Genomic DNA, 21681 nt, shown 5'->3' on the forward strand with positions numbered 1-21681 from the left:
TTTGTTAGCACTTTAGTAGCTGTAAAAGATGGGAACAGAATATCTACATCCCAGCAGTGGGAAACCCCTCCCGTTTTCCTAAAAAAAAATCTACATCCTTAATATGTGTAATATATTTGCAGATAATTTTTTTCTTACACAATCTTTTAACCATCATTTTCCTACTATCACTAATCATGTATGCGTGGAATTGTGGATCATCTAATTCTAAAAAAGGGTGTTGTCAGATGTTGAGAACCTGACAAGTTTTGTGTATGCCTGTATGGTGACTTGGTGAGTCGCCCCATCATCGCTGCAAACGCTCATGATATGTCATGGCATGCACCGACATAGGCTGGGGAGTTAAATCGAAATCTAACACATTCATTATTTTAGTGTAAATAGTAATACAGACCTTTCACTACGGGAAACAGAAGCTTTGTTAAGGGTCCAGCTTTGCCGAGAGCCAGACCCTCGGCAAAGCACCTTTTGCCGAGAGCCAGGGCAGACACTAGGCAAAGACCTTTTGCTGACGGCTAAGCTCTCGGCAAAGCCGAGTACTCGACAAAGGCCAGCTTTGCCGAAAGTTTAGCTCTCGGCGAAGGAAGGCTCTCGGCAAAGGTGCAGCGCCGTGAACGGCTCTTGTAGTCGTCGCCTTTGCCGAGAGCCACCCCGTTAGGCTCTCGGCAAATAAGAGGGTGGCAAATCTCACATGCCTAAAGCTGGGCCCAGGCCAACAACCTTTGTCGAGCGCAGGCCACTCTGGGAATTTTTTTTTTGAATTTTGGACCCAAACTTTTTCTGTTGCCCTTGCATATTGTAGACAAGCACATGTTCAAAGATTAGAGATTTTTATAACATTTTGCTATATTTCATCAATTAATTTATTTTCTTTGCATTTTCTCAAAAAAGTAAATTTGAACTGGAGGTGCATGAAATAATAAAATATAGCCATTCAAAAAATGATATTCATTTTCGAGAGTGCATTTTGAGGTTGTATCCATAAACTCACCCAAACGTTTGAATATCTTGTATACGAAACATGATCATCCATGTGTCGTAGATGTGATTTTTAATTATAAAAAAATCTAAATAAACTCCAAAAATCATAAAACTTGGCGACGTACCGTGTTATCACATGTGGACACTGTGGTAAAAAATTTATAAGGTTTCGAGCAAGTTGCAACTCTGGATGTCTAAAACTCAGACATCTCCACATGTGATCACATTTGATCACATGTGGAGATGTATGGGTTTTAGACATCCGGTATCCCAACTTGCTCGAAATCTTATAAATTTTTTACCACACCCTCAACATGCGATAACACGACATGTCACCAAGTTTCGTGATTTTTGGACTTCATTTTGAATTTATATAATTAAAAATCAGTTTTCCCTCATATTCCTCGACATGTTACATTAGCGAGAGGGTTGAGATTTCATGTGTGGTTGTGGATACGGCCTCAACATACACCAAATATCCTGACTATCATTTTTTGAATCACTAAGTTCTAATATTACATGTACTTACAGTTCAAATTTGAATTATATAAAAAATATAAAGAAACAAGATTAATTAGTTAAATATAGCAAAAAAGAAGTCAAATTGATGCAAAAATTTGAAATGTATTTAGAAATTATGTCACAAAGACAAAAAAAACTCAGCTCTAAAATAAAATAATAAAAAAGTCAACAGCTAGCCTGCCGGTTCTTTGCCGAGAGCCTTGCTGGCCGGTTCTCGGCAAAGGATATTTGCATGAAAAAAACTAGCTATTTATTTGCCAAAAGCTTTTATATGTGGCTCTCCGTAAAGGATATTTAAAAAAATCCACTTATCCCCACCTATGGCCCAATCAGACGCCAACCCTAACACGCGCCCACGACGCCCGCGCCCCCGCACCGCTGCTCCCGCCGCCGACCAGAGCCCCGCCCCCGCCCCTGTCCCGCCCCTCCCCGGCCTCGCACGACCGCCGTGGCCCCGCGCCGCGGCGGCGGCCCTGCACCGCTGCGACCAGGCGAGCACGGCGAGCATGAAGACCGCCGCAGCCCCGCACCGTGGTCGCCGGAGGAGGACGCCAAGGTCAAGGCCTACATCGAGGAGCACGACACTGGCGGCAACTGGATCGCCCTGCTGCAGAAGATTGGTATGTGCTTTTGTGTTTTTTTGTTGAAATTCGTTAGGTGCCTCTTCAATTTGGTTGTTCTATCCTTCTGATGATGATCCGTGTGCTACTGCCCATCTAGATAACTAGGATTCCTACTAGTACTTAGGTCGTATATGGCCTCTCCATATTCATCCAATTTATTAGAAGCAAACCCTTTTTTTGAAAGATCAGAATCAATCAAACTTTTTCAAAAGATGTGTATATACATATATCTGCTGCCTTTGTTGTATCGATTGAGATCCTATATGTGTGTCTCTGATTGCAGTTGGTGCATTGTATGTATGTCTTCACAATAAAATATCTGGAATTTTTTATATCTGTAATTTTCTTTGATGAAAGGATAGATGCTTGATTGCTAGCTCTTGTTCCATCATCGAATGATCTATTTGTTTGTCGTGGTGTTATAGACAGATGGAGAACCTGGATATTTGTCGTTGACTTTGACGTTCCGATGCTAATTAATGTTCAAAGTGCAGCTCACCTTCTTGATAGGCATGTCAAGGTATAATCGCCTGGACTGTACTCATATATCTACAACTTGTCCCTTGTTTCTCTTCTTAATTATCTCTGATAAGATAATTATTTACCCACCAGGATATTGTAACTGAGAGTGATCAGTGCAGGTATGCTGTGTATGATTGGCTTTTCCTTATTAGTGCCTTGCTTGTTTTTATGTCAGTGTTGATTTCTGATTGGCCCCATATCTTGCTTTTGCTCTTTAGCATAGAAGAATTCATACCGCTCTTGAGAGAGCGCCTGAATGTGTTGAATCCTTATGTAAGACAATTTCTTGTGGGGTGGATAACCGTGTTAGACAGTGTTTCTGATATTGACATGCTTGGTTTCCTTCCTGATTTTCTCAATGGTAATCCTCCCTTGTCTCCAAGTGGATTACTTTTATACTTTTATTGACTGCTCAACAACCTTTCTATCACTACCCTTGCAGGTTTATTCAATATGCTGAGTGATTCCAGTCATGAGATAAGGCAGCAAGCTGATGCAGCACTTTCTGAGTTTCTGCAGGAGATAAAGAACTCACCAGTAAAGCTGCTCTATATCGCTATCAGTCTATTAACAGATTAGACGCAAAAGACATTGTGGGATGTCTATTCCTTCAGTTATCCTTTTATTTTTTTTGTATAAACTCTTAATGGTTGTCTTCATTTTTTATGCTTTCAATGCTGATTATCATAACTTAAATGAACAGAATGTAGATTATGGTCGTATGGCTGAAATACTTGTTCGGAGAGCAGGCTCTATTGATGAATTCACTTGGTTGACGTCTATCACATGGGTAATTTGTCTTTCATGTTTTCTCTGTGATCTTAAAACCTAGAATCTAGACTGCAGAAGCTGTTTTAGTATTTTTAAGAACGCCTTGGCTTATGGCTTATTCTTTAAAGTGCATATCAACGAGTTTGTGAAGCTTGGTGGGGAACAACTTGTTCCTTACGAGAAGGAGAAAATCCGAGTGGTACTTTCCCGTCTTATGCTTTTCATTCATACAATTACTGCAAATGTAAACTGTGTGGTGTGTGCCTGTTCAGGACTAGCATTTACTTTAGTTACTGACGTCTTTGTTTGCAAGGTTGCACGCGAAACAAATGAGGAACTCCGTGCTATAAAAGCTGATCCAGCTGAGGGATTTGATATCGGAGCAATTCTTTCAATCGCAATTAAAAAGGTTCTCTAAGTACCTTGGAAATGAAATTATGTAGAACTATCAGGCATCTATCTGTGTGGTAATTTGAGTTGTTTATGCTCTGCCTGTGCTGGTAATTTGCAAACTGTTAGGCATCAATGCGTACCTGCATGTTTTTAAGTTTTTACATCGCTATATGTTTTTTTGGTCAACTTAGAGTTGGACATGTGACAGTTACAATTCATTTTGACAACACAAGTCCTTTTGGACCTGGTTTATTTACATATTTTCTGGAACAGTTCTTGGTGTACCTGAACGATATTTTTGATCCACTCCTAAATGCACTTTCTGATCCTTCGGAGAGTTTTTTTTAAAAGCCTTCCAAACTGCTCTGGTTTCTATAATTGCATTTTAAACATTGGCAAAGATTTTTTTTTTAAAAAATAAAAAGTCTTTGCCGAGAGCCTGGCTGGAAGGCTCTCGTCTCTCGAGAGCTGGCCAGCTCGGCTCTCGGCAAAGACGACGTCAACTTTGACGTTCCTCGACGGCGCCGTGGGCTTTGCCGAGGACGTTCCTGGCCTTCGGCAAAGTATTTGTCGAGAGCCTGCCACGTGGCTCTCGGCAAAGAATTCTTTGCCGAGAGCTTCTTTGCCGAGAGCCACATGACAGGCTCTCGGCAAAGACTTTGCCGAGGGCTTTTAGGCCTTTGCTGAGGGCTCCCCGGCTCTCGGCAAAGAAGACGAATCCAGTAGTGATAGTTTGATGAACTCATGCACGTTTTGTCATTTCATCTACTGAACTCATCAATCATCATTCATCCACTAACTAGCCAGCTACTACGATAAATAAACTGAAGAAGAATATTGCATCAGCTAGCATAGTGTGGTTACCTGAGACGAACGATCGATGCACACATTCATCATGGCTTGGATGATCTGCAAATTTCATTCAGGCCATGCTTCTCCAATCTCCATTGCTTCAGATTGGATGGTGCTGGAGTGCAACCTCCAATCCGTCAGTGCGGGACATGCACGTCCATACATGTCCTGTCCATCAGCAAGAGAATGCCACAGACCGGTAGCAAAAGCGAGTGGCTGGACGCTTGTTTTGGTTGAGTTGGTGCCTGACATTTCAGACCTCCCTAGCTTAAATACATGGAAGGGTACCACGTACACCACACATGCATATAGTATATGCATCAATGCGCTATCCTGACAATATTGAGATCATCGAAGATGCACGCATGCACGAACTAGTAGCACTAGCACGTATCTTCATAGCTTTCGGAGTATGTTCTCAGGACAAACCTTTCTGTACATGGCTCCAACAAGCAGATGTTTCTTTCGCTCGTCCTCTCTTTCTGTACATGGTCCTTTGGTAGATGATTTGCTGGTGAAAGAGCTATCTGTATGTTTATTTTAGTTCTTTGTTTGCAGTAGGTCTGTTCCTTTGAAAACCACTGTTATATTGTCTATTCAGTGCAAGGTTCAGCTAGGCGCTAGGCGTAATCGGGGCGCTGACCCATTGCCTAGCGCCTAGTCGGGAGTACTCGGTCCTAGGCGCTCCTAGGCGTTTTCCTAGGCGTTTTGGCAATATAGCCATAAATTATATATATATATTATATATATGACTATTGACTATATATATATATATAACTACTATATATGAGTCAAAGACTCAGTATTTGTGCCAGTAGAGTAGTAGACATACCTGAGTCCTACTCCTGCCCGTTCCTAGCTCCTGCATGGCTGCAACTGCAACACATTTTTACAGCTAGTATTAGTCAATAACTCAATACTCAATAGACAGCTAGATAGGAGTATAGGACACTAAATTATGACTTATCTCGATGATTTCAGCAGCCTCCCATCCATGAGCACACCATACCTCCAGCTGGTGATTAACTGATTACAATACAAGTGGATAGGACAATAATAGAAGTGCACAACACAATTTATAATAAAGCACAACATCTTAGTTCAGGTCTCACAAATAATAAAAGAAGGCACACAGACACATAAACAAGGTGACACAGCTGCAGTACATATCATATTTCTTCTTCACTGTAGTCCCTATTCTCATCTTCATACTCTTCTTCTTCAGACTCAAATTCTTCTCCTTCATAGAGCTCCCTCACTCTTGCACTTCTACGCCTCTCAAGCTGTTCATCTGCTCCCACTGCCTCTCCAATGACAGACCAAGGTATCCCTGTACCTTCCATCTCATCTTCCTCCCCATCTCTAAATTCAACCAATGCACAATCATCCCCACCTTCTTGGAGAAAACCTTGAGCTTCACATGTATCACTAGATAAAAGAACATCAATGATTTTCTTTGACTTGATCTTTTCTCTCTTACTAAGCAGCTTGGAGTTGAATTGGATATACACCAGCTTGTTGAGGCGGGCTGTAGTAAGCCTATTCCTCTTCTTAGTGTGTATCTACAATTGAAAAAGAGGATTCTTAGTTCTACTTCTACAATTTAATTGTAATGCTGCTGAAAATGAAATGTTCATAATAGATAGGTACTAACCGCTTCAAACCCACTCCAATTTCTTTCACAACCAGAAGAGCTTGATGTTAAAGATAGGATCCTTGTAGCCATCTTCTGTAAAGCTGGTGTTTCATATCCATACAATCTCCACCATGATACTGAAATAAAAAAAGAACACCTCTATTAGTTTAGAAAACAGCAGCAAACAACCTTCAGCCATGTTGTTTAGGAATCAGGAACAGGAAGTACCTCTACCTGGGTTGTAATCAAAATTTTCAAAAGTCCTAGCAAGCTTTTTGCTAAAGGGCCCTTCTCTATTCTGAAACTTCTTTAGTTCAATGTTGGCAGCCTGATGCTGCATGTCCTCATCATGGTAATAAAATTTCTCAACACAAGCTATGAACCCTTCTGATATTTTGGGCTGATCAAATATTGATGGGTCACTATAGCTATAGTGAGGATTCAACAAATAGGCTGTCAAATGCAATGGAGAATCAAGTCTTCCATTCATCTTCTTGTCAACAACAGCAATTACATCCTTGAACCGAGCCTCAACAGTTCCAAATGCATCTTTGATCTGTTTCTTTGCCTTTAGTAGTTCTCCATAAACGAAACCCATGGATGGTCTCACATCACCATCAACCAAACGGAGGACTTTGACCAATGGCTCAAAAACAGCCAATGTTAGCTTCACATCCCTCCAAAAGCTTGGACTCAATATAGTTGCTGTTGCCTCTTTTTCTTTCTTTGATTTCACATCCTTCAATGTGTCCCACTTACTATGAACCACCATCTTCCTTAACTGGTCCTTCTTCTCTTGCATGCTAGCCAAAGTGAGAAAGTTTGAAGCAAACCTAGTGACTCCTGGCCTCACTACCTCTTTCCCCTCTGTGAAGCATCTCAAGCACTCCAATGTCCTTGTGTGGCCATAGGCAAATATGGTAAATGCCTTTGCTTGGTCAACCACTTTCTTGAACCGAGGCATGTTGCCAATTCCTTGCAGCATAAGGTTGATTGTGTGAGCTGCACAAGATGTCCAAAATATATGTGGTCTCTTCTCTTCCAATAGCCTCTTTGCTCCCATGTTGTTAGAGGCATTGTCAGTCACTACTTGCACCACATTGTCTGGACCAATCTCTTCAATTGCTTTGTCCACAAGTTCAAAGATGAGCTCACTGGTATGTGAGACATCTGACATCTCCTTAGAGCTGATGAAGGATGTTCCCTCAGCACAATTGGTGCACACATTCATTATGCTTCTCCTCTTCCTATCTGACCAAGCATCAGTCATAATAGAGCAACCATTTTTCATCTTCTCGGCTTCACGCTCCTGCAGCAAACTCTTTGTTCTTTCATATTCTTCTTCTAGCAACTTCCCCAGCAGTGCATCCTGAGTTGGAGGTACAAAACCTGGACCAAACTGTCCAATTGCTTCACACATTTGCTTGAACTCATCATTATCAAGTGCATTGAAAGCAATAGCTGCCAACAGAACATGAAAATTAGGCCCATTTTGCACCATCTAATGAACTTTGAAATGTAAATACAGATTACAGAATAGTATACTAGCAAATTACCATGTGTATAGGCCCATTTTGCAATGTACTTATGCACCTCATTGGTTCTTTCTTTCCAAAGTTCCTTGTTCAGCTGTTGTTGCTTCAAAGATTCAGACATGGTAGCTTTAGGATCAATAACACGTGTCCATTTGTCAATGGGTCCTAACTTGTGGGGCTCTGAACTTCCAACATAGGTGACTTCATCTGAATCTACTCCAACCCTAGATACATGAACTTCCTCTCTAATTTCTAGCTCACGAACAGTCTTCTCCTCCCTCTTCCTTTTTGCATCAGCTAGTGCCTTTTTGCACTTCTCTTTAGCCTCCGTAGCCTGTGGTGTTCTGGCTGTGCATTTCTTCACATTCTTTCCCTCATGAGCCAAATGTTGCTTCAACCTATGAATCCCTCCCCTCATCTCCTTATCACAAAGCTTGCACTTCACCTTGTCCTTATTGTTAGCATCAACAAGAACACCATATTCCCATCCAACATCATCCGAATTCCTTTTCAGGACATTTGATCCCTCTGTTCCATTCTCAGTTGATGACATCCTACATTCATGCAATCACAAAAAAGAAAATACAAATACAGAGGCATATTACATGCACATTCAGAATTTCAGATTCAAACAAACAGGCAAGGAGAGGAACAGGGGAGAGAGCAGGGGAATCTGAGAGCAGGGGAGGGGAGAGAGCAGGGAGAAGAACAGGGGAATCTGAGAGCAGGGAGAAGAGCAGGGAGGGAGAGGATTTGAGAGCAGGGGAGAGAGCCGGCGGAGGAAGGGAGAAGAGCAGGGAGGGAAGGGAACTCACCTTGGAGGCTTCGGGTGGCCGGCGGGGAGGGGTACGCCGTCGGAGACAAGCAGCTTCCGGGGACGAGCAGCTTCGCGACGAGCAGCTTCTAGGGACGAGCAGCTTCGCGACGAGCAGGGGAGGAGGAAGACCGGCGGGTGGGGGAGGAGCAGGGGACAAGAAGGGGAGGAGCAACAATGGCTGGCCGCGGGTGGAGCTCGCCGGCGGGGAGGAGCTCGTCCAGTGTCGAGGAGGAGCACCGGCGGAGACGACCAAATGGCTGGCGGGAACCCGTCCTCTCCCTCTTATCCTCCGCGCCCGAAATCGCGCCGCGCGGGCGGGAATCCTTTGCGGACTCGCGCGCAGGTTTCACGGAACCCCGCGCTCGTCCGCCTCGCGCCCCTCCGCGTCGCCTCCGCGCCGCCTCCGCGCCGCCTAGAACCGCCTCCGCGCCGCCTAGCGCCGCCCAGCTCCGCCCAGCGCCCAGAACGGCGACTAACCCCCTAGGCCAGGCGACGGGTCTCGACTAGCGACTAGTCGCGCCTAGTCGCGCCTAGGCGAGCGCCTAGCTGAACCTTGATTCAGTGATTGCAGTTATGTTTTGGTCCAGAAAGAATAAAACACTATTATCTAAATCTACAACTATGTGAATTAATTCCTAGCTATCTGAATGTTTGCATTAATTCCTAGCTATCTATCTCTATTTGCTGGTGAAAGAGATTGCAGTTATGTTTTGGTCCAGAAAGAATAAAAGACTATTATCTAAATCTACAACTATCTGAATTAATTCCTAGCTATCTGAATGTTTGCATTAATTCCTAGCTATCTATCTCTATTTGCTGGTGAAAGAGCTATCTGAATGTTTGTTTTAGTTCTTTGTTTGCAGTAGGTCTGTTCCTTTGAAAACCACTGTTATATTGCCTATTCAGTGATTGCAGTTATGTTTTGGTCCAGAAAGAATAAAAGACTATTATCTAAATCTACAACTATCAGCAGGATGGGGTGTGCTTCTGAATCTTTTTTATTGTTTTGGTTCTTACTTTGATTTATCAATCAAAATGAGGTAGCTTGTAGTGATATGGTCCTGCGGCATTATGTAAGTTCAGATTAGTCTCCAAGTAGATAGGTTATTATCGTTGGTGGCTTCTGAAGACTGAAATTATATAAAGAACATTAATACTGATTTCTTCTGAGATTAAGTATGCTTAATTTTATCTTTTTGTCACAAACTTGATGATGTGTAGGCGATTCCGTGGTGGTGCAATAGCCATCCCCAGTGCTGGGAACAGATGGTGCACAAGTGGTGTGGGGCCGAGTGGGCAGAGATGCACAACGCTTGTCGGGAGTGGCGTTTGATGATGCCGGGTGCACCAGACCATCAGGGCAACCTTAGCCTCGACCAATACGCGGCTAGATGGGTATAACAATTCATTTATTCATTCTAACGCTCAATTATGCATAACTTATAATCATCTTGTTCTTTTCACAGTCGGCCGCACATGATGGCCAGCCTTGCTCCCAGTTCAAGGCATGGGCTATGACCCACAAGGGCAAGACGACGTCCGACGTCGACTACAACCCAGAGGACCCGCCCTCAACATACACCAATGAGACTGTCCACAACCGCCTCAGTCAGTACACTGAGATGGCAAGGTCGGTCCATGGGCCAGAGTACGATCCGACCACCGCTGAGCTTGATCCAGAAGTCATCATGAGGGTGGGAGGAGGCAAGAAGCATGGAAGATACTGGATTGCCGACAGCACGCTCGACACGGCTACTACTCCCACTTTAGCTCAGATTCGAGCAAGGAGCACGAGCTCATGCCCGCCTATACGCCCACGACCAGGCACTGCACAGCACCGGATGGAGACAACCCAGGTTATTTCTGTTTTATTCATCGTTCATTGATTTTTACATACCTTTGCTTTACATTGTAATATTGGGGTAAAATATTTAGGCCCAGTTGGAAGAAGAGAAGAGGCAACGGGAGGAGATGGAGGTTAGGACGGAGCATGAGCAGCAGAGGATGGTGGCCGAGCGACAGAGGATGGAGGCCGATCGACAGAGGATGGAGTTGATGTTTCAGTGGATGCAAAATCTTGGCGCGAGTATGGGTTAATCTCCTCCACCTGAGCTACTTGCTCCATTGCCTCCTCCTAAAGGCACTCCTGTGAGTAAATATTTAATACTTTTGCTTGTGCTTTGCTTGTATGGCCTAGATTAGCTATCCAAATAATTCCTAGATTAGCTATGCAATTAGAATACAATACAAAAACCATGCAATCTCACACAGGCAAGTAACCTTCTCTTTTTTTTTTGCAGAATCAATCGGTGGCTTCAAATAATATGCCTCATCAGCCACCACATCAGCCGGGGTGGCCAGCTTGGCAGTGAATGGTTCATGCTTATTGTGTTGGTGCTTATGTACTTGGAGACTTAGATTTGCATTACTGGTTCACTTGTGCTTGGACTTAGAATATTTGGTTAACTTGGTGATGCACTTGGATTGTTTGGTTCACTTGGTGATATACTTATTGCACTTCTGCTTATATGTGATGTGTGATAAATGTGATATATGTGTCACAAATGTGATATATATGTGATATGTGTGATATCTGTTATATATGTGTGATGTACAAATTATTTTGATTCATTGGAATGAAAAAACAAAAAAAAATGGTCCTAGAAAGTTGCTTTGCTGAGTGCAGCAACCAAGACACTCGGCAAAGATGTAGGCTTTGCCTAGTGCAAGAGCAAAGACACTTGGCAAAGATATAGGCTTTGCCTAGTTCAAGAGAAAATACACTCGGCAAAGAATTTCTGCAATAAAAAATAATTTCTTTGCCTAGTGCCCCTAAGGCACTTGGCAAAGAATTTCTGCAAAAAAAAGAATGTCTCGACGTGTTAGCACTCGGTAAAGTCTCTGTTAGCCGTTTGGTCTCCGTTCGTGTCGCTTTTTTTGCCGACCGAGGGTCACAACAACAGCACTTAAAAAATATTTTGTCGAGCGTTCGACGAAAAACTGTAATACCCAATTTATTGGACAAAACTAGATATGCACCATATATGAGTGTTAGAAGTCAAATCTCACATATAGCTACAAATAAGGGGTAATATCAAAAGACAGTGCATAAATATATAACGTACTCAGTATAAAAGATATAACCTTTGATAGCAAACAACGGATAGACAACTCCAAACTTCGAGTATTAACTTCTCTCTACAGGATCCAACTGACTGGTTGATCACAAGTCTAAAACATCTCTTGAAGTATGGGGAAATAGCAAGAGTGAGTCCATGTCGAACTCCACAAGTATAGCAACTAGATTGTATAGCTCCCACAATCTCATGATCAATGTGACATAAATAATGTAGAGCATTAAACAATAAATAATGAGTATAGTTAACACACAAGAATCATCACCCTTAATGTAGATGTCCCCAAGGCCGCTCCTGACCGTGAGCTCGGCTAGTATACTAGTTTCTAACACTCTGCATAGGTTGTACATCTTTACCCATGAGTCATGATTTATCCTTTCGCCCGAGGTGATCAGCCTCTTAACCCACTACCAAGGAAGGTCGGCAGGGATCACTATGAAGTCTTTCAAAGGTTCATCTAACAAGTTAGGACTGCTTGGTTTCATTAGTCAGTCCGTGTGATCCACCCGCAGGAATCTACGGTCTACTATTCCCCAATTGCGCCACACAAATAACCGCTAACGAGCTAGAAAAATTACTCATACTTAACTAAAGCCAGAGCCATTATAGTCCTCATGCTTGCACTGTTATCCCGGGTGATCACGTACAGACAAATCATCAAGTTACTAAAAAGTCATTTTTATCATTTATTACTTAACATTAATCTAGCCACAAGATCATGGTCACAGAAATAAAACCCAAATGCTATACTTGCCTTGATCCAAATGCTCTTGTTGATCTTGCTAGTTGTCCAAGTACTGATCTTGATCACTGAAGCACTCTTGTTCACCACGAATTGCTCACCGTCTAATTTCGATCATCAACACACAAACAATCGGAGACAACATACACGAAGCAAACAAGGCTACAATTAGAACAGTACACCAATCATATAAAACAGTATGAAAAGTTTATAAAATGATTCTACGCATCGCTACGATCTCACAAACGTAAAGATCATGAAAATCGGAGTTAAAACGTATAAATTATGAATTTTCTAAGATTTTATATAGAAAAATAATTAATTAAATAGGGTCATGAAATTAAAAAGTTTCAAACTGAGTAAACAATTTTACCAACATGTAGATCTTTCTAAGACGAATCCAACGCAATTTGAACGGGTCAAATCGGATTTAAAACAAATATATTATGAGCAAAATACTTTGAATGACAATTATGTAATTATGAGAAAACGTAATCTGCCTAAGCCAAACCGGAATACGCTTTTAAACAGAGAAAACGTATTCTGCGCAAGCCTCCAAGGACCGCGGGTTAAATTATCAAGAATTCCAGGGTCTCTTTAAGAAAAAAACGCAGCGAAGAGGTATCCTTCTTTCTGGGGCGTTGATCTTCGATCCAACGGTCGCGATTTAATCCAGGGAAAACCAGGCGGCGGCCGGCCGGCTCTCTGGCCTACGGCGCGGTGGCGCCATGGCCAGGGAGGCCGAGCTCGCCGGAGATAACGGATCCTACGATTCTGAGCGCTAGGAAACAAAAAGAAAGAACCAGGCGGGGGAGGAGCTCTCCGCGAGCACGTCTATGCGCCTGGTTCGGTCCGAGAGAGGACAGGGAAGGCTCGCTGCGGTGGAAGTTCGCTTTGCGCTCGGCGAGATCCACGGAGCACGCGACGGGGCGTCTGGGCTTGATTCGGCGCCTTAGATGTAAAAGGGGAACTGCGGGGTGGGGAAACACGCCTTATAGTGCTCGGTTTTGTACTTAGGGCGAGGAAATCCCAAAGAATCCAGGTGGGTTTGCTCCCCGGCCGTGTTCGGTGACGGCGCGGAGAAGATGAACAGGACACTGCCACGCGGGCCCGGGGTGTCAGCGAAAAGGAAGAAGAGGGGAAGGGTGCGCCGCTGCTCGGCTTGGGCCGCAGCGAGTTGGGCCGGGGCGGGAGATCAAGGCCGAGCGGGAAAAAAAAAAGATGGGCCGCGCTCCTGGGCCGAGGCGTGCTGGGCCACTGGGGGTGGTTTGTTTTCTTTTTTATTTCATTTTCCAAAGCCTTTTCCAAAAAGAATTTTGATTGCAAATAAATTCTCTCCAAAACAACAAGCATAGAATAAAATGTGCTCTAGCATGAATGCAAAAAAACATGTTGCTAAGCTTATGATAAATTTTATTTTCCACAAAAATTATTTAAGTGCTAAATTTAAATGCTCACAAAAATACTTAATTAAATCAAATTAATTTCTATTAATTGAAAAGCAAATTTTGAGTGTTACAAAAACACTCGGCAAAGTTTTCTTTGCCGATATTTTTTTTGCCGTCTAGGCTTTGTCGAGTGCTACACTCGGCAAAAATCTTTGCCGAGTCTTTTAGTGCCTTTACCTTGTGTCTTTGGCACTAGGCAAAGTACCTGAATCCGGTAGTGAGCATGGATGGTGCTGGCAGGCATAGTGGGAGATGTTTTTTGTTTTTAATTAACAGGGTGACGTCCGACGTGTGGTGCGCTACTCGTTGGATGGGAGTGGCCGGATCGAATTCAGCGGACCGGGATGGTCGGACCGAATGGGCTGGACAAAAAAAATACTAGAAATTTTGTCTCTTTATTAATAGATATAGATTATATAAAAATATGTTATTATTTTTTATGAGTCTCCACCGAAGATATAGATTGGTGGACAGAATTTACGGTGGACGGAAATTTTGATAATTATATATTAAAGAAAGATAATTCTTTTTTCGTCGTAAAAAATAAAAAAATAAAAAATGAAGAATTTATGTGGCACAAGTCCACAAGTAGAGCGAGGTAACAATGGCGCACTATACTAACTGAAGCATATGTGTTCCACATCTTGTGACAACTAATAATAAAATAATTATTAAACAAAGAGTAGCGTTTGAGGCAACAGCAACAATCAAGCTTGTGTCCATTTATATTTATATATCAAATTAAAAAAAAAGAGAAACCAAGAAGCAAGAGATTACCTGTAGGCTCGGTGAAAGCTGCATGCAGATGAAGCTGAAATTAGAGAGATAGTAAAGTGCCATATAGTCCACCGTACATATATTACTATTATTATTAGAATTCATATATATATGCAGGGACCAAAAAGTGAAATCTATCTCACTACTACACAAAAACTTAACCATGGCGGGCATTTTCATTTACCATGGCGGTTTTTGCAACCGCCACGGACATAAGGTCACGGTTAATCATGGCTTAACCGAGGCGGTTTCCGAAAACGCCACGGTTAAAGACTTAACCGTGGCGGGCTACATAAGGCAACCGCCACGGTAAATAAGCATTAACCGTGGCGGTTGCCTTACGCAGCCCGCCACGATTAAGTCTCTAACCGTGGCGGTTGTCTTATGTTGCCCGCCTCTATTAAAATTTTAATAGAGGCGGTTGTTTCTATCTACCCGACTCTGTTAATGTTTGTTTCACATTTAAAAAAAATTATTTTTAATTCGGATTCAAAACCTATTTTAAATTCAGATTTCAATGTTGCTAATGTTATTTTCTGAGCAAAATTTTGATAATGTTAATAGAAGCAAATAGACGACATATATATATACATACATTCATGCATGTTAATTTAAAACAACCAATATTAGTGATCACATCATTGTTTTTTATAAACACATATCATTCACATCATTCGTGCATACATGGTTCTACATATCATCTAAGGAGGGCAACAAATAATCTTTCATTTGGAACCCTTTTTCCTTGTCGCTCCAGTTTCTGATTCTCTCGAGCTTTGGATCTAGAGCTAAGTCATCTTCCTTGTTGAAGAATGTTCAACCTTCATGTGCGCCCTCGGTGACAAACTTACATATATCTGCTACAGTTTGTCTGAACTAGGGTCGACCTTCTCCTTTTCCCACCAACCTTGTGCTTTCTTAAGTTGTCGCCAACTACTGCTATATCTGCTGCACGTCCTCAGATACTCACAAACATAGAATCCATATGAAACTGAGCCATAGGGTTGTTTGACGCACTGCACGATACAACTAGTAGTGAGTAGAGTATAGTATTGTAAAAGTAGTAGTAGTGTAGTAGTAGTGGTTGTAGTAGTAGTGTAGTAGTACATTATTAGTATTGCTACTTACCGAGAAATCACGCTTGATTTTTAGTTTTTTACCATTCTTGATCTTCGACTTTTCAGATCTCCGATCATAGCACTCAGGATCTTCCACGTACTTCTTATAAGCACTGTACCAAAAAATACTAGTGTCAACGACAATTTGAAGACGTTTATATGGTATCTGATCAACCATGTGCATCATCAAGTGTGTCATAATATCAAAGAAAGATGGTGGGAAGCACATCTCGAGCTGGCAAAGAGTCTCTGCGATGAACTGTTTTAGGTCAGGCAGCTCAGCTTTATCGATCACCTTTTGTGTGATGAAGTTAAAGAAGTAACCAAGGCGTGTGATGACCATCTTCACATACTCTGGACCGATAGCCCTGATCACAATGGGAAGGAACACTGTGAGCATGACATGACAGTCATGTGCATTGAAGCTAGTTAGTGTAAGGTCTTTCATGGAGACCAAGCTCTTGATGCTTGAAGAGAAACCAGTCGGCACCTTGACACTCCTAAGCCATTGGCACACAGCCCTCTTCTCATCTTTCGTGAGGTTGTAGCTTGCGCCTGGAATATCCACTTTACCACTCTGTGGTGACTGTGTTGGGTGAATTTCAGTCCTGATGTTCTGGTTGACAAGATCCATCCGTGATTGCAGACCATCCTTTGTCTTAGTCTTGATGTCCAACAGAGTGCCAATGGTGCTTTCGAAGATATTCTTCTCCAGGTGCATGCAGTCGATTGCATGAGCCGTGTCTAGCTCCTTCCAATACGAAAGGTACTTGAAGAAACATGACTGCTTCTTGAAAAGGATTGGGGCGACAGGTGGTTCACCCTCTAACTTATCTCGTTTGCTCTTCTTCCTTGATGTGGTACCGGCTTCCTCTTTCTTCTTCTTCCCGAACTCAATTTCTATACCTTTCACCATTTCAAACACCTTTTGCCCATACTTTGTTCTTTCTGCCTTGTCAAGTTCAGGCTCGTCGTTGTAGTCAAAGTACTTATTCATCGTACTTGCCCGGTACCTATGGTTCTTGGATAGAAATCGCCTATGCCTCATGTACACTAACTTCTTGGATGATTTAAGATAAGTGTAGCAGGTACCATCAATGCAAACTACACAACCTGACTTACCCTTGATATGCCCTGATGGGGAAAGAAGAGCAGGGTAATCGTTGATGGTCACAAAATTAATGGCTTTTAGGGTGAACTTCTTCTTTTCTGAAGCATCCATCATGGTGACCCCAGTTTCCCATAGTATCTTTATGTCCTCCATGAGTGGCTCGAGGAACACATCTATATCATTGCCTGGCTGCTTTGTTCTAGAAATAATACAGGTTAGTAAAAGATACCTGTGGTTTTGACATATCCAGGGAGGTAATTTGTATATGGTGAGGATGACTGGCCAAGTGTCGTGTGAGCTGCTAAGGTCACTGAATGGGTTCATCCCATCGGTACTCAGTGTGAACCTAACGTTCCTTGCGTCATTACCAAATTCCTTTTGAAACTTAGCATCAAAACGCTTCCATTGTTTGCCATCGGTGGGGTGCCGCAGCCTGCTCATCAGATGCATGCCACGACATCAGCTTAGCATCCTCAGGATTCCCAAATATAGCACGTAGGCAATCAATCACGGGTAGGTACCACATCGTCAAAGCTGGAATCTTCCTCTGCATGTAACCCTCTTCTTCCTCATCCTCCTGCGATGGGATCAGCTTCTTCGCGGTAGGCTTTTTCTTCTTCAGCGCTCTCTCATCGTCTGCCTCCGTGCGACAACCAGCATTCCTTTTGTACCGACTCGCGCCACAGTGCGGACAACTCTGCAATTTCTCATACTTGCCTCGATAGAGGATACAATGGTTAGGACAAGCATGAAACTTTTTAAGCTTCATCACCACTGGCCGAATGAGCTTCTTCGCCCGATAGGTGTTGGGGGGCACCTTGTTTCCCTCTGGGTATGTGTCAGCAAGGATACGTAATAGGTCGTTAAGGCTACTGTCCGACCACCCATGACGAGCCTTTACCATTAGCATTTGGAGGTTAAAACGTAGTGTTGTCCAGTGCTTCAGACAGTCCTTATAGAGGGGATCAATGGCTTCCTGCTTCATCTCTCTAAAATTCTCCAACCACCTTGGGCTCCCAAATAAAATGTCATCATCATAAAGATGATTAGGAATTGACTCAAACAGCTCCACAGTATCAGGATCCCTCACTGGCTCATCACTATCATCGTATCCTTCGTCGCCGTCAGCCATGTCTTGGAGCATATCAGCCATCGTGATGTAGTCATGCTCGGTAGTAGCACTACCATGTCCGTCGTCCGCTACTGATGAGGTATGTGGTTCGGTATTCACTGCCGCCTTATTAGCCGTTGTTGATGACGACTTTCGGCCTCCATCAAATGCACTTGAATCTTCTATTTCCCCATGAAACTTCCAAACAGTGTAATCTTTGACAAAACCGTATCGGACCAAATGAGATTTCACCGTGTCATCTCCATGGGCATAAAGGTTCTTGCAACTCTTATATGGACAGATGGTGAGTTCTCGCTTCAGACTAAGATGATGACTTTTGGCGGTGGAAATAAACATTGTCAAATGTTCAATGTAAGCTGGATCCAATCTTGACATCTTATACATCCATTCCCTGTCCATGACTCTCGCTCCCTTGCAGAGACAACAAGAATAACACATGTAAGCATACTAATCTAGAAAATAAACAACTCAAAATAGATCTAGATCTAGAATTAAAGAAAAAGGTTCCAAATCATAGAAAAGAGATAGGATCGAGCAATTGAGAACGTAAATCAACCTCTTGTTGTGTCCTCCTTCACTAAATATAAGGGCAAAATCTTCCCCTCTAGAAAATAGCCATTTTTAGGGATTTGAGGTCAAAACCCTAAAAAATGGAGGAGCAGCCGCGGGGAAGAAGGGTGGGTGCAGCTGTACTTAACCGAGGCGGGCATTGTAAGCAAACCGCCACGGTTAATGAGCTATTAACCGCGGCGGGCTATATAAGAAACCGCCACGGTTAATATTTATTAACTGTGGTGGTTGTGTTACATTGCCCGCCACGGTCAATACCCATTAACCGTGGCAGTTGTCTTATATTGCCTGTCACGGTTAATTATTAACCGTGGCGGTTGTCTTCTGGCCTGGCCGGCTTGAACCGGCAGTGAATAACCGTGGCGGGCGAAACCAACGCCCGCCTCGAAGGGCTTATGTGAAACGTTGTGCAAAATAAAATTTGTAGTAGTGTCTATAACTCTTGTAATCCTAAACTCCACTAACTATTTCTCCAAGCATGCAAGTTATCCACCTAGCAATGCATTACCATATTGAATTAAAATCCACTAAGTAAACCCTCAATAACTATTTATCTCAACATGCAATGCACTAGCACATATATACAATTAAAATTCAATAGCACACATGGCAACGGTAGTGTCCACGCCAACATAACAAATAAGTATAGTCCACATCATCATACTACACAGTCCAATAATCCGCAATTCCCGCAGCAACACGCACGGTATGCTCCTAGTTACTATTATTATTATTCTCATACATTGGTGGTGTTGGGCCCCAACGTGGAATATAATGTCGAGGGATTTATTAGGCTGTTGCATCGGCATGCATCAGGATTCTCATCTCAGGCCTTGTAAGTTCTCAAAATTTTTTAAGATTTCTTCTCACGTTGAATCTTTAGATGCATACATGAAGCATTGAATATAGATAAAAATATAACTAATTGCATAATTTACCTATAATTTCCATTTATGTACAAGGATGTCTATATAATTATTAATGTGGCATGTTTATTCTCAAACTTTGCATGTATGTATGCACCCAACTGTGTATCGATGTGTGGACCGTAAACTACCAAGCTTATATTATATTCCATGCATTGTTGACTAGATGTTCTGTACACTCCATTATTTTAATGTTTTTATTTATCACTAGACCGCTTCACGTCTTGTATATTTGTACTCCCTCCATTCTAAATTATAAGATGTTTTGATGTTTTCAAGTACATATTATTTATTATGCATTTAGATACAAAATTTTTACAATGGTTGGAGAGGCGATAGGTGTGTCTATGGTCATTGGACCTAGAACATGAGAGGCGATGAGAGTAAGACGATGAGAGGCGATATGTGTGTCTATGGTCGGTGGGCCCATATGCATCACGTCACATTCCATCGCCTCTGAAATTAAGGGGATTAGAACCCCAAATAGAGGAGTGGTAATTCATTTGTCGTAGTTTTTTATTTGAATGAAGGGTAAAAGGGTAAATGCATAACTACAAAAGGAGTAGTATAGTTGGGATGAATAATTAGAGTAATATAGTTAGATTAGCATTTTATTTTTAGGGTTCATTGACGACCCCATGCCGAACTCGCCTGGCTCCCCAATCGCATGCACGCTACCCTTGCATAGCTCTCTTCGTGACTCCACCGCTCCTCTATCCTCTCCCCACCTCCTTGCATTCCTCCTCCCCTCCTCGCCGATGAAACCCTACGTGCTTAGACATCATATTGTTACTATAGGCTTAGACATCCTATTGTTACTATAGGCTTAGACATCATAACGTTTCAACTAGGCCGAGCCAAGCCACCAGCTTCGATTCGGTCACCTCTCCCTCTTCTCACCGCTGACTCGCATGACCAATGTGATATTGCCCATGGCCGGCCAATGCTACCGCAGCAGCCGAAGAGCATGTCCGGTGGTGCCCCACCCATCGACAAACGAGCCCACGCTGCATGAGACCGCTGCTCTTAGGTCCGCACACCGTTCATTTTCCAAACTATCAATCGATGCATTTTTTCTTGTTTGTCTTTGAATGCATTTTAGATGGATGTCGATCCGAGTTAGAGTCCATGGAGAACCCGTCTCATGCGCATCAGGTAGTGCACCTTCATTTGTGGCCTCCTCTTCTTGCTTGTGATCTGCCATTAGGTTTGGTATACTTCGAGGCCAAAATCCATCATATCTACCCAACTAGCAAACCAACATTTTTAATTTAGAGGCAACTAAGAACCGAAAATGACAATCTTTCAGAAAAGTTACTTGAAAACCACCAGGAGTGCCTCCATGGTAGCAGTGAAGAGCCATGGTGACTGAATCTTAAATCAGATGAAGTAGGAATCTTCAGGAAGCCACAACCAAGAAGAAGGATTCATTCGGCAAACAGGGGGATTGTGCATCAAGGAATTATTATGAGGGAGATGTTCTGTCCCTCACAAAGCTATGCAAGAGTAAGGTCATGTGTCCAATCCCTCACAAGCTACGCAAGAGTAAAGTCATGCTCTCGCTCTAATAGAGCACCAGGAGAGAGGTCCATGCAAGGCATAAGATGAAGCGAGAAGAGAGGGGCACATCGCACTAGCCATCGGCACACCAATGGCAGCTGAGAGAGCATAGAGGGAGCATTAGAGGTGGGCTGTAGGAGGTAGAGGGCAGTGGCTAGAGGCACAGTGGACATAGGATTTAAAAATATTCTCTTATTCAAAATCCTTTAAAAAAGCAACTTATTTATTGTATTCTCAAATTTTTTGTCACATGTTTTCAAATTTATATATAAAACTAGCAGAATAGAAAGTTGTACAAAACACATGTAATGCATGGTCTGTTCATGGTAATAATAAAATAGCTTGGCAAGGTACCCATGAATGTACCATAGTAGAGGGTTTACAGTGATTAGTCAAGAAGACAGAGTGTGAAAATTGGTTAGACCAGTATGGTAGAATCTCTATTTCCAAATAGAGGTTACAAAATAAATGGTTTCTAAAAGTATGGTGTGCAAGAGTCTTATTAATT

The 21681-nt window shown here is 42.6% G+C and overlaps 2 protein-coding genes across 2 annotated transcripts; one reads left to right on the forward strand and one right to left on the reverse strand.

The window, feature by feature from the left end:
- On the forward strand, positions 1894-4084 carry LOC8082212 (protein VAC14 homolog). Its single transcript, XM_021457049.1, has 8 exons — positions 1894-2123; positions 2552-2646; positions 2739-2767; positions 2867-3009; positions 3091-3185; positions 3352-3438; positions 3548-3618; positions 3733-4084. Exons 2-7 carry the CDS (start codon positions 2596-2598, stop codon positions 3566-3568), a joined length of 426 nt encoding a protein of 141 aa, XP_021312724.1. The 5' UTR covers positions 1894-2123; positions 2552-2595; the 3' UTR covers positions 3569-3618; positions 3733-4084.
- On the reverse strand, positions 4731-8388 carry LOC8082506. Its single transcript, XM_002458071.2, has 6 exons — positions 7857-8388; positions 6529-7761; positions 6319-6437; positions 6001-6226; positions 5497-5540; positions 4731-4832 (listed from the first exon to the last, which is right to left on the reverse strand). The coding sequence occupies exons 1-6, from the start codon at positions 8386-8388 to the stop codon at positions 4731-4733; spliced, it is 2256 nt and encodes a 751-aa protein (XP_002458116.2).

This window comes from Sorghum bicolor, chromosome 3 (genome assembly GCF_000003195.3).
Source record: "Sorghum bicolor cultivar BTx623 chromosome 3, Sorghum_bicolor_NCBIv3, whole genome shotgun sequence".
In the NCBI taxonomy this organism is placed as follows: domain Eukaryota; kingdom Viridiplantae; phylum Streptophyta; class Magnoliopsida; order Poales; family Poaceae; genus Sorghum; species Sorghum bicolor.

What these genes read in the sequence shown, in the direction of transcription:
- LOC8082212 (XM_021457049.1), top strand. Translation starts at nt 2,596, where the DNA reads ATGCTAATTAATGTTCAAAGTGCAGCTCACCTTCTTGATAGGCATGTC. An exon ending in TTCTTGATAGGCATGTCAAG is followed by an intron (nt 2,647 to 2,738) that starts GTATAATCGCCT and finishes TTTACCCACCAG; the next exon opens with GATATTGTAACTGAGAGTGA. An exon ending in GGTTGACGTCTATCACATGG is followed by an intron (nt 3,439 to 3,547) that starts GTAATTTGTCTT and finishes TATTCTTTAAAG; the next exon opens with TGCATATCAACGAGTTTGTG.
- LOC8082506 (XM_002458071.2), bottom strand. Translation starts at nt 8,388, where the DNA reads ATGTCATCAACTGAGAATGGAACAGAGGGATCAAATGTCCTGAAAAGG. An exon ending in AAAATGGGCCTATACACATG is followed by an intron (nt 7,762 to 7,856) that starts GTAATTTGCTAG and finishes TTCTGTTGGCAG; the next exon opens with CTATTGCTTTCAATGCACTT. An exon ending in GGAGGAAGATGAGATGGAAG is followed by an intron (nt 5,541 to 6,000) that starts GTACAGGGATAC and finishes AATGTGTTGCAG; the next exon opens with TTGCAGCCATGCAGGAGCTA.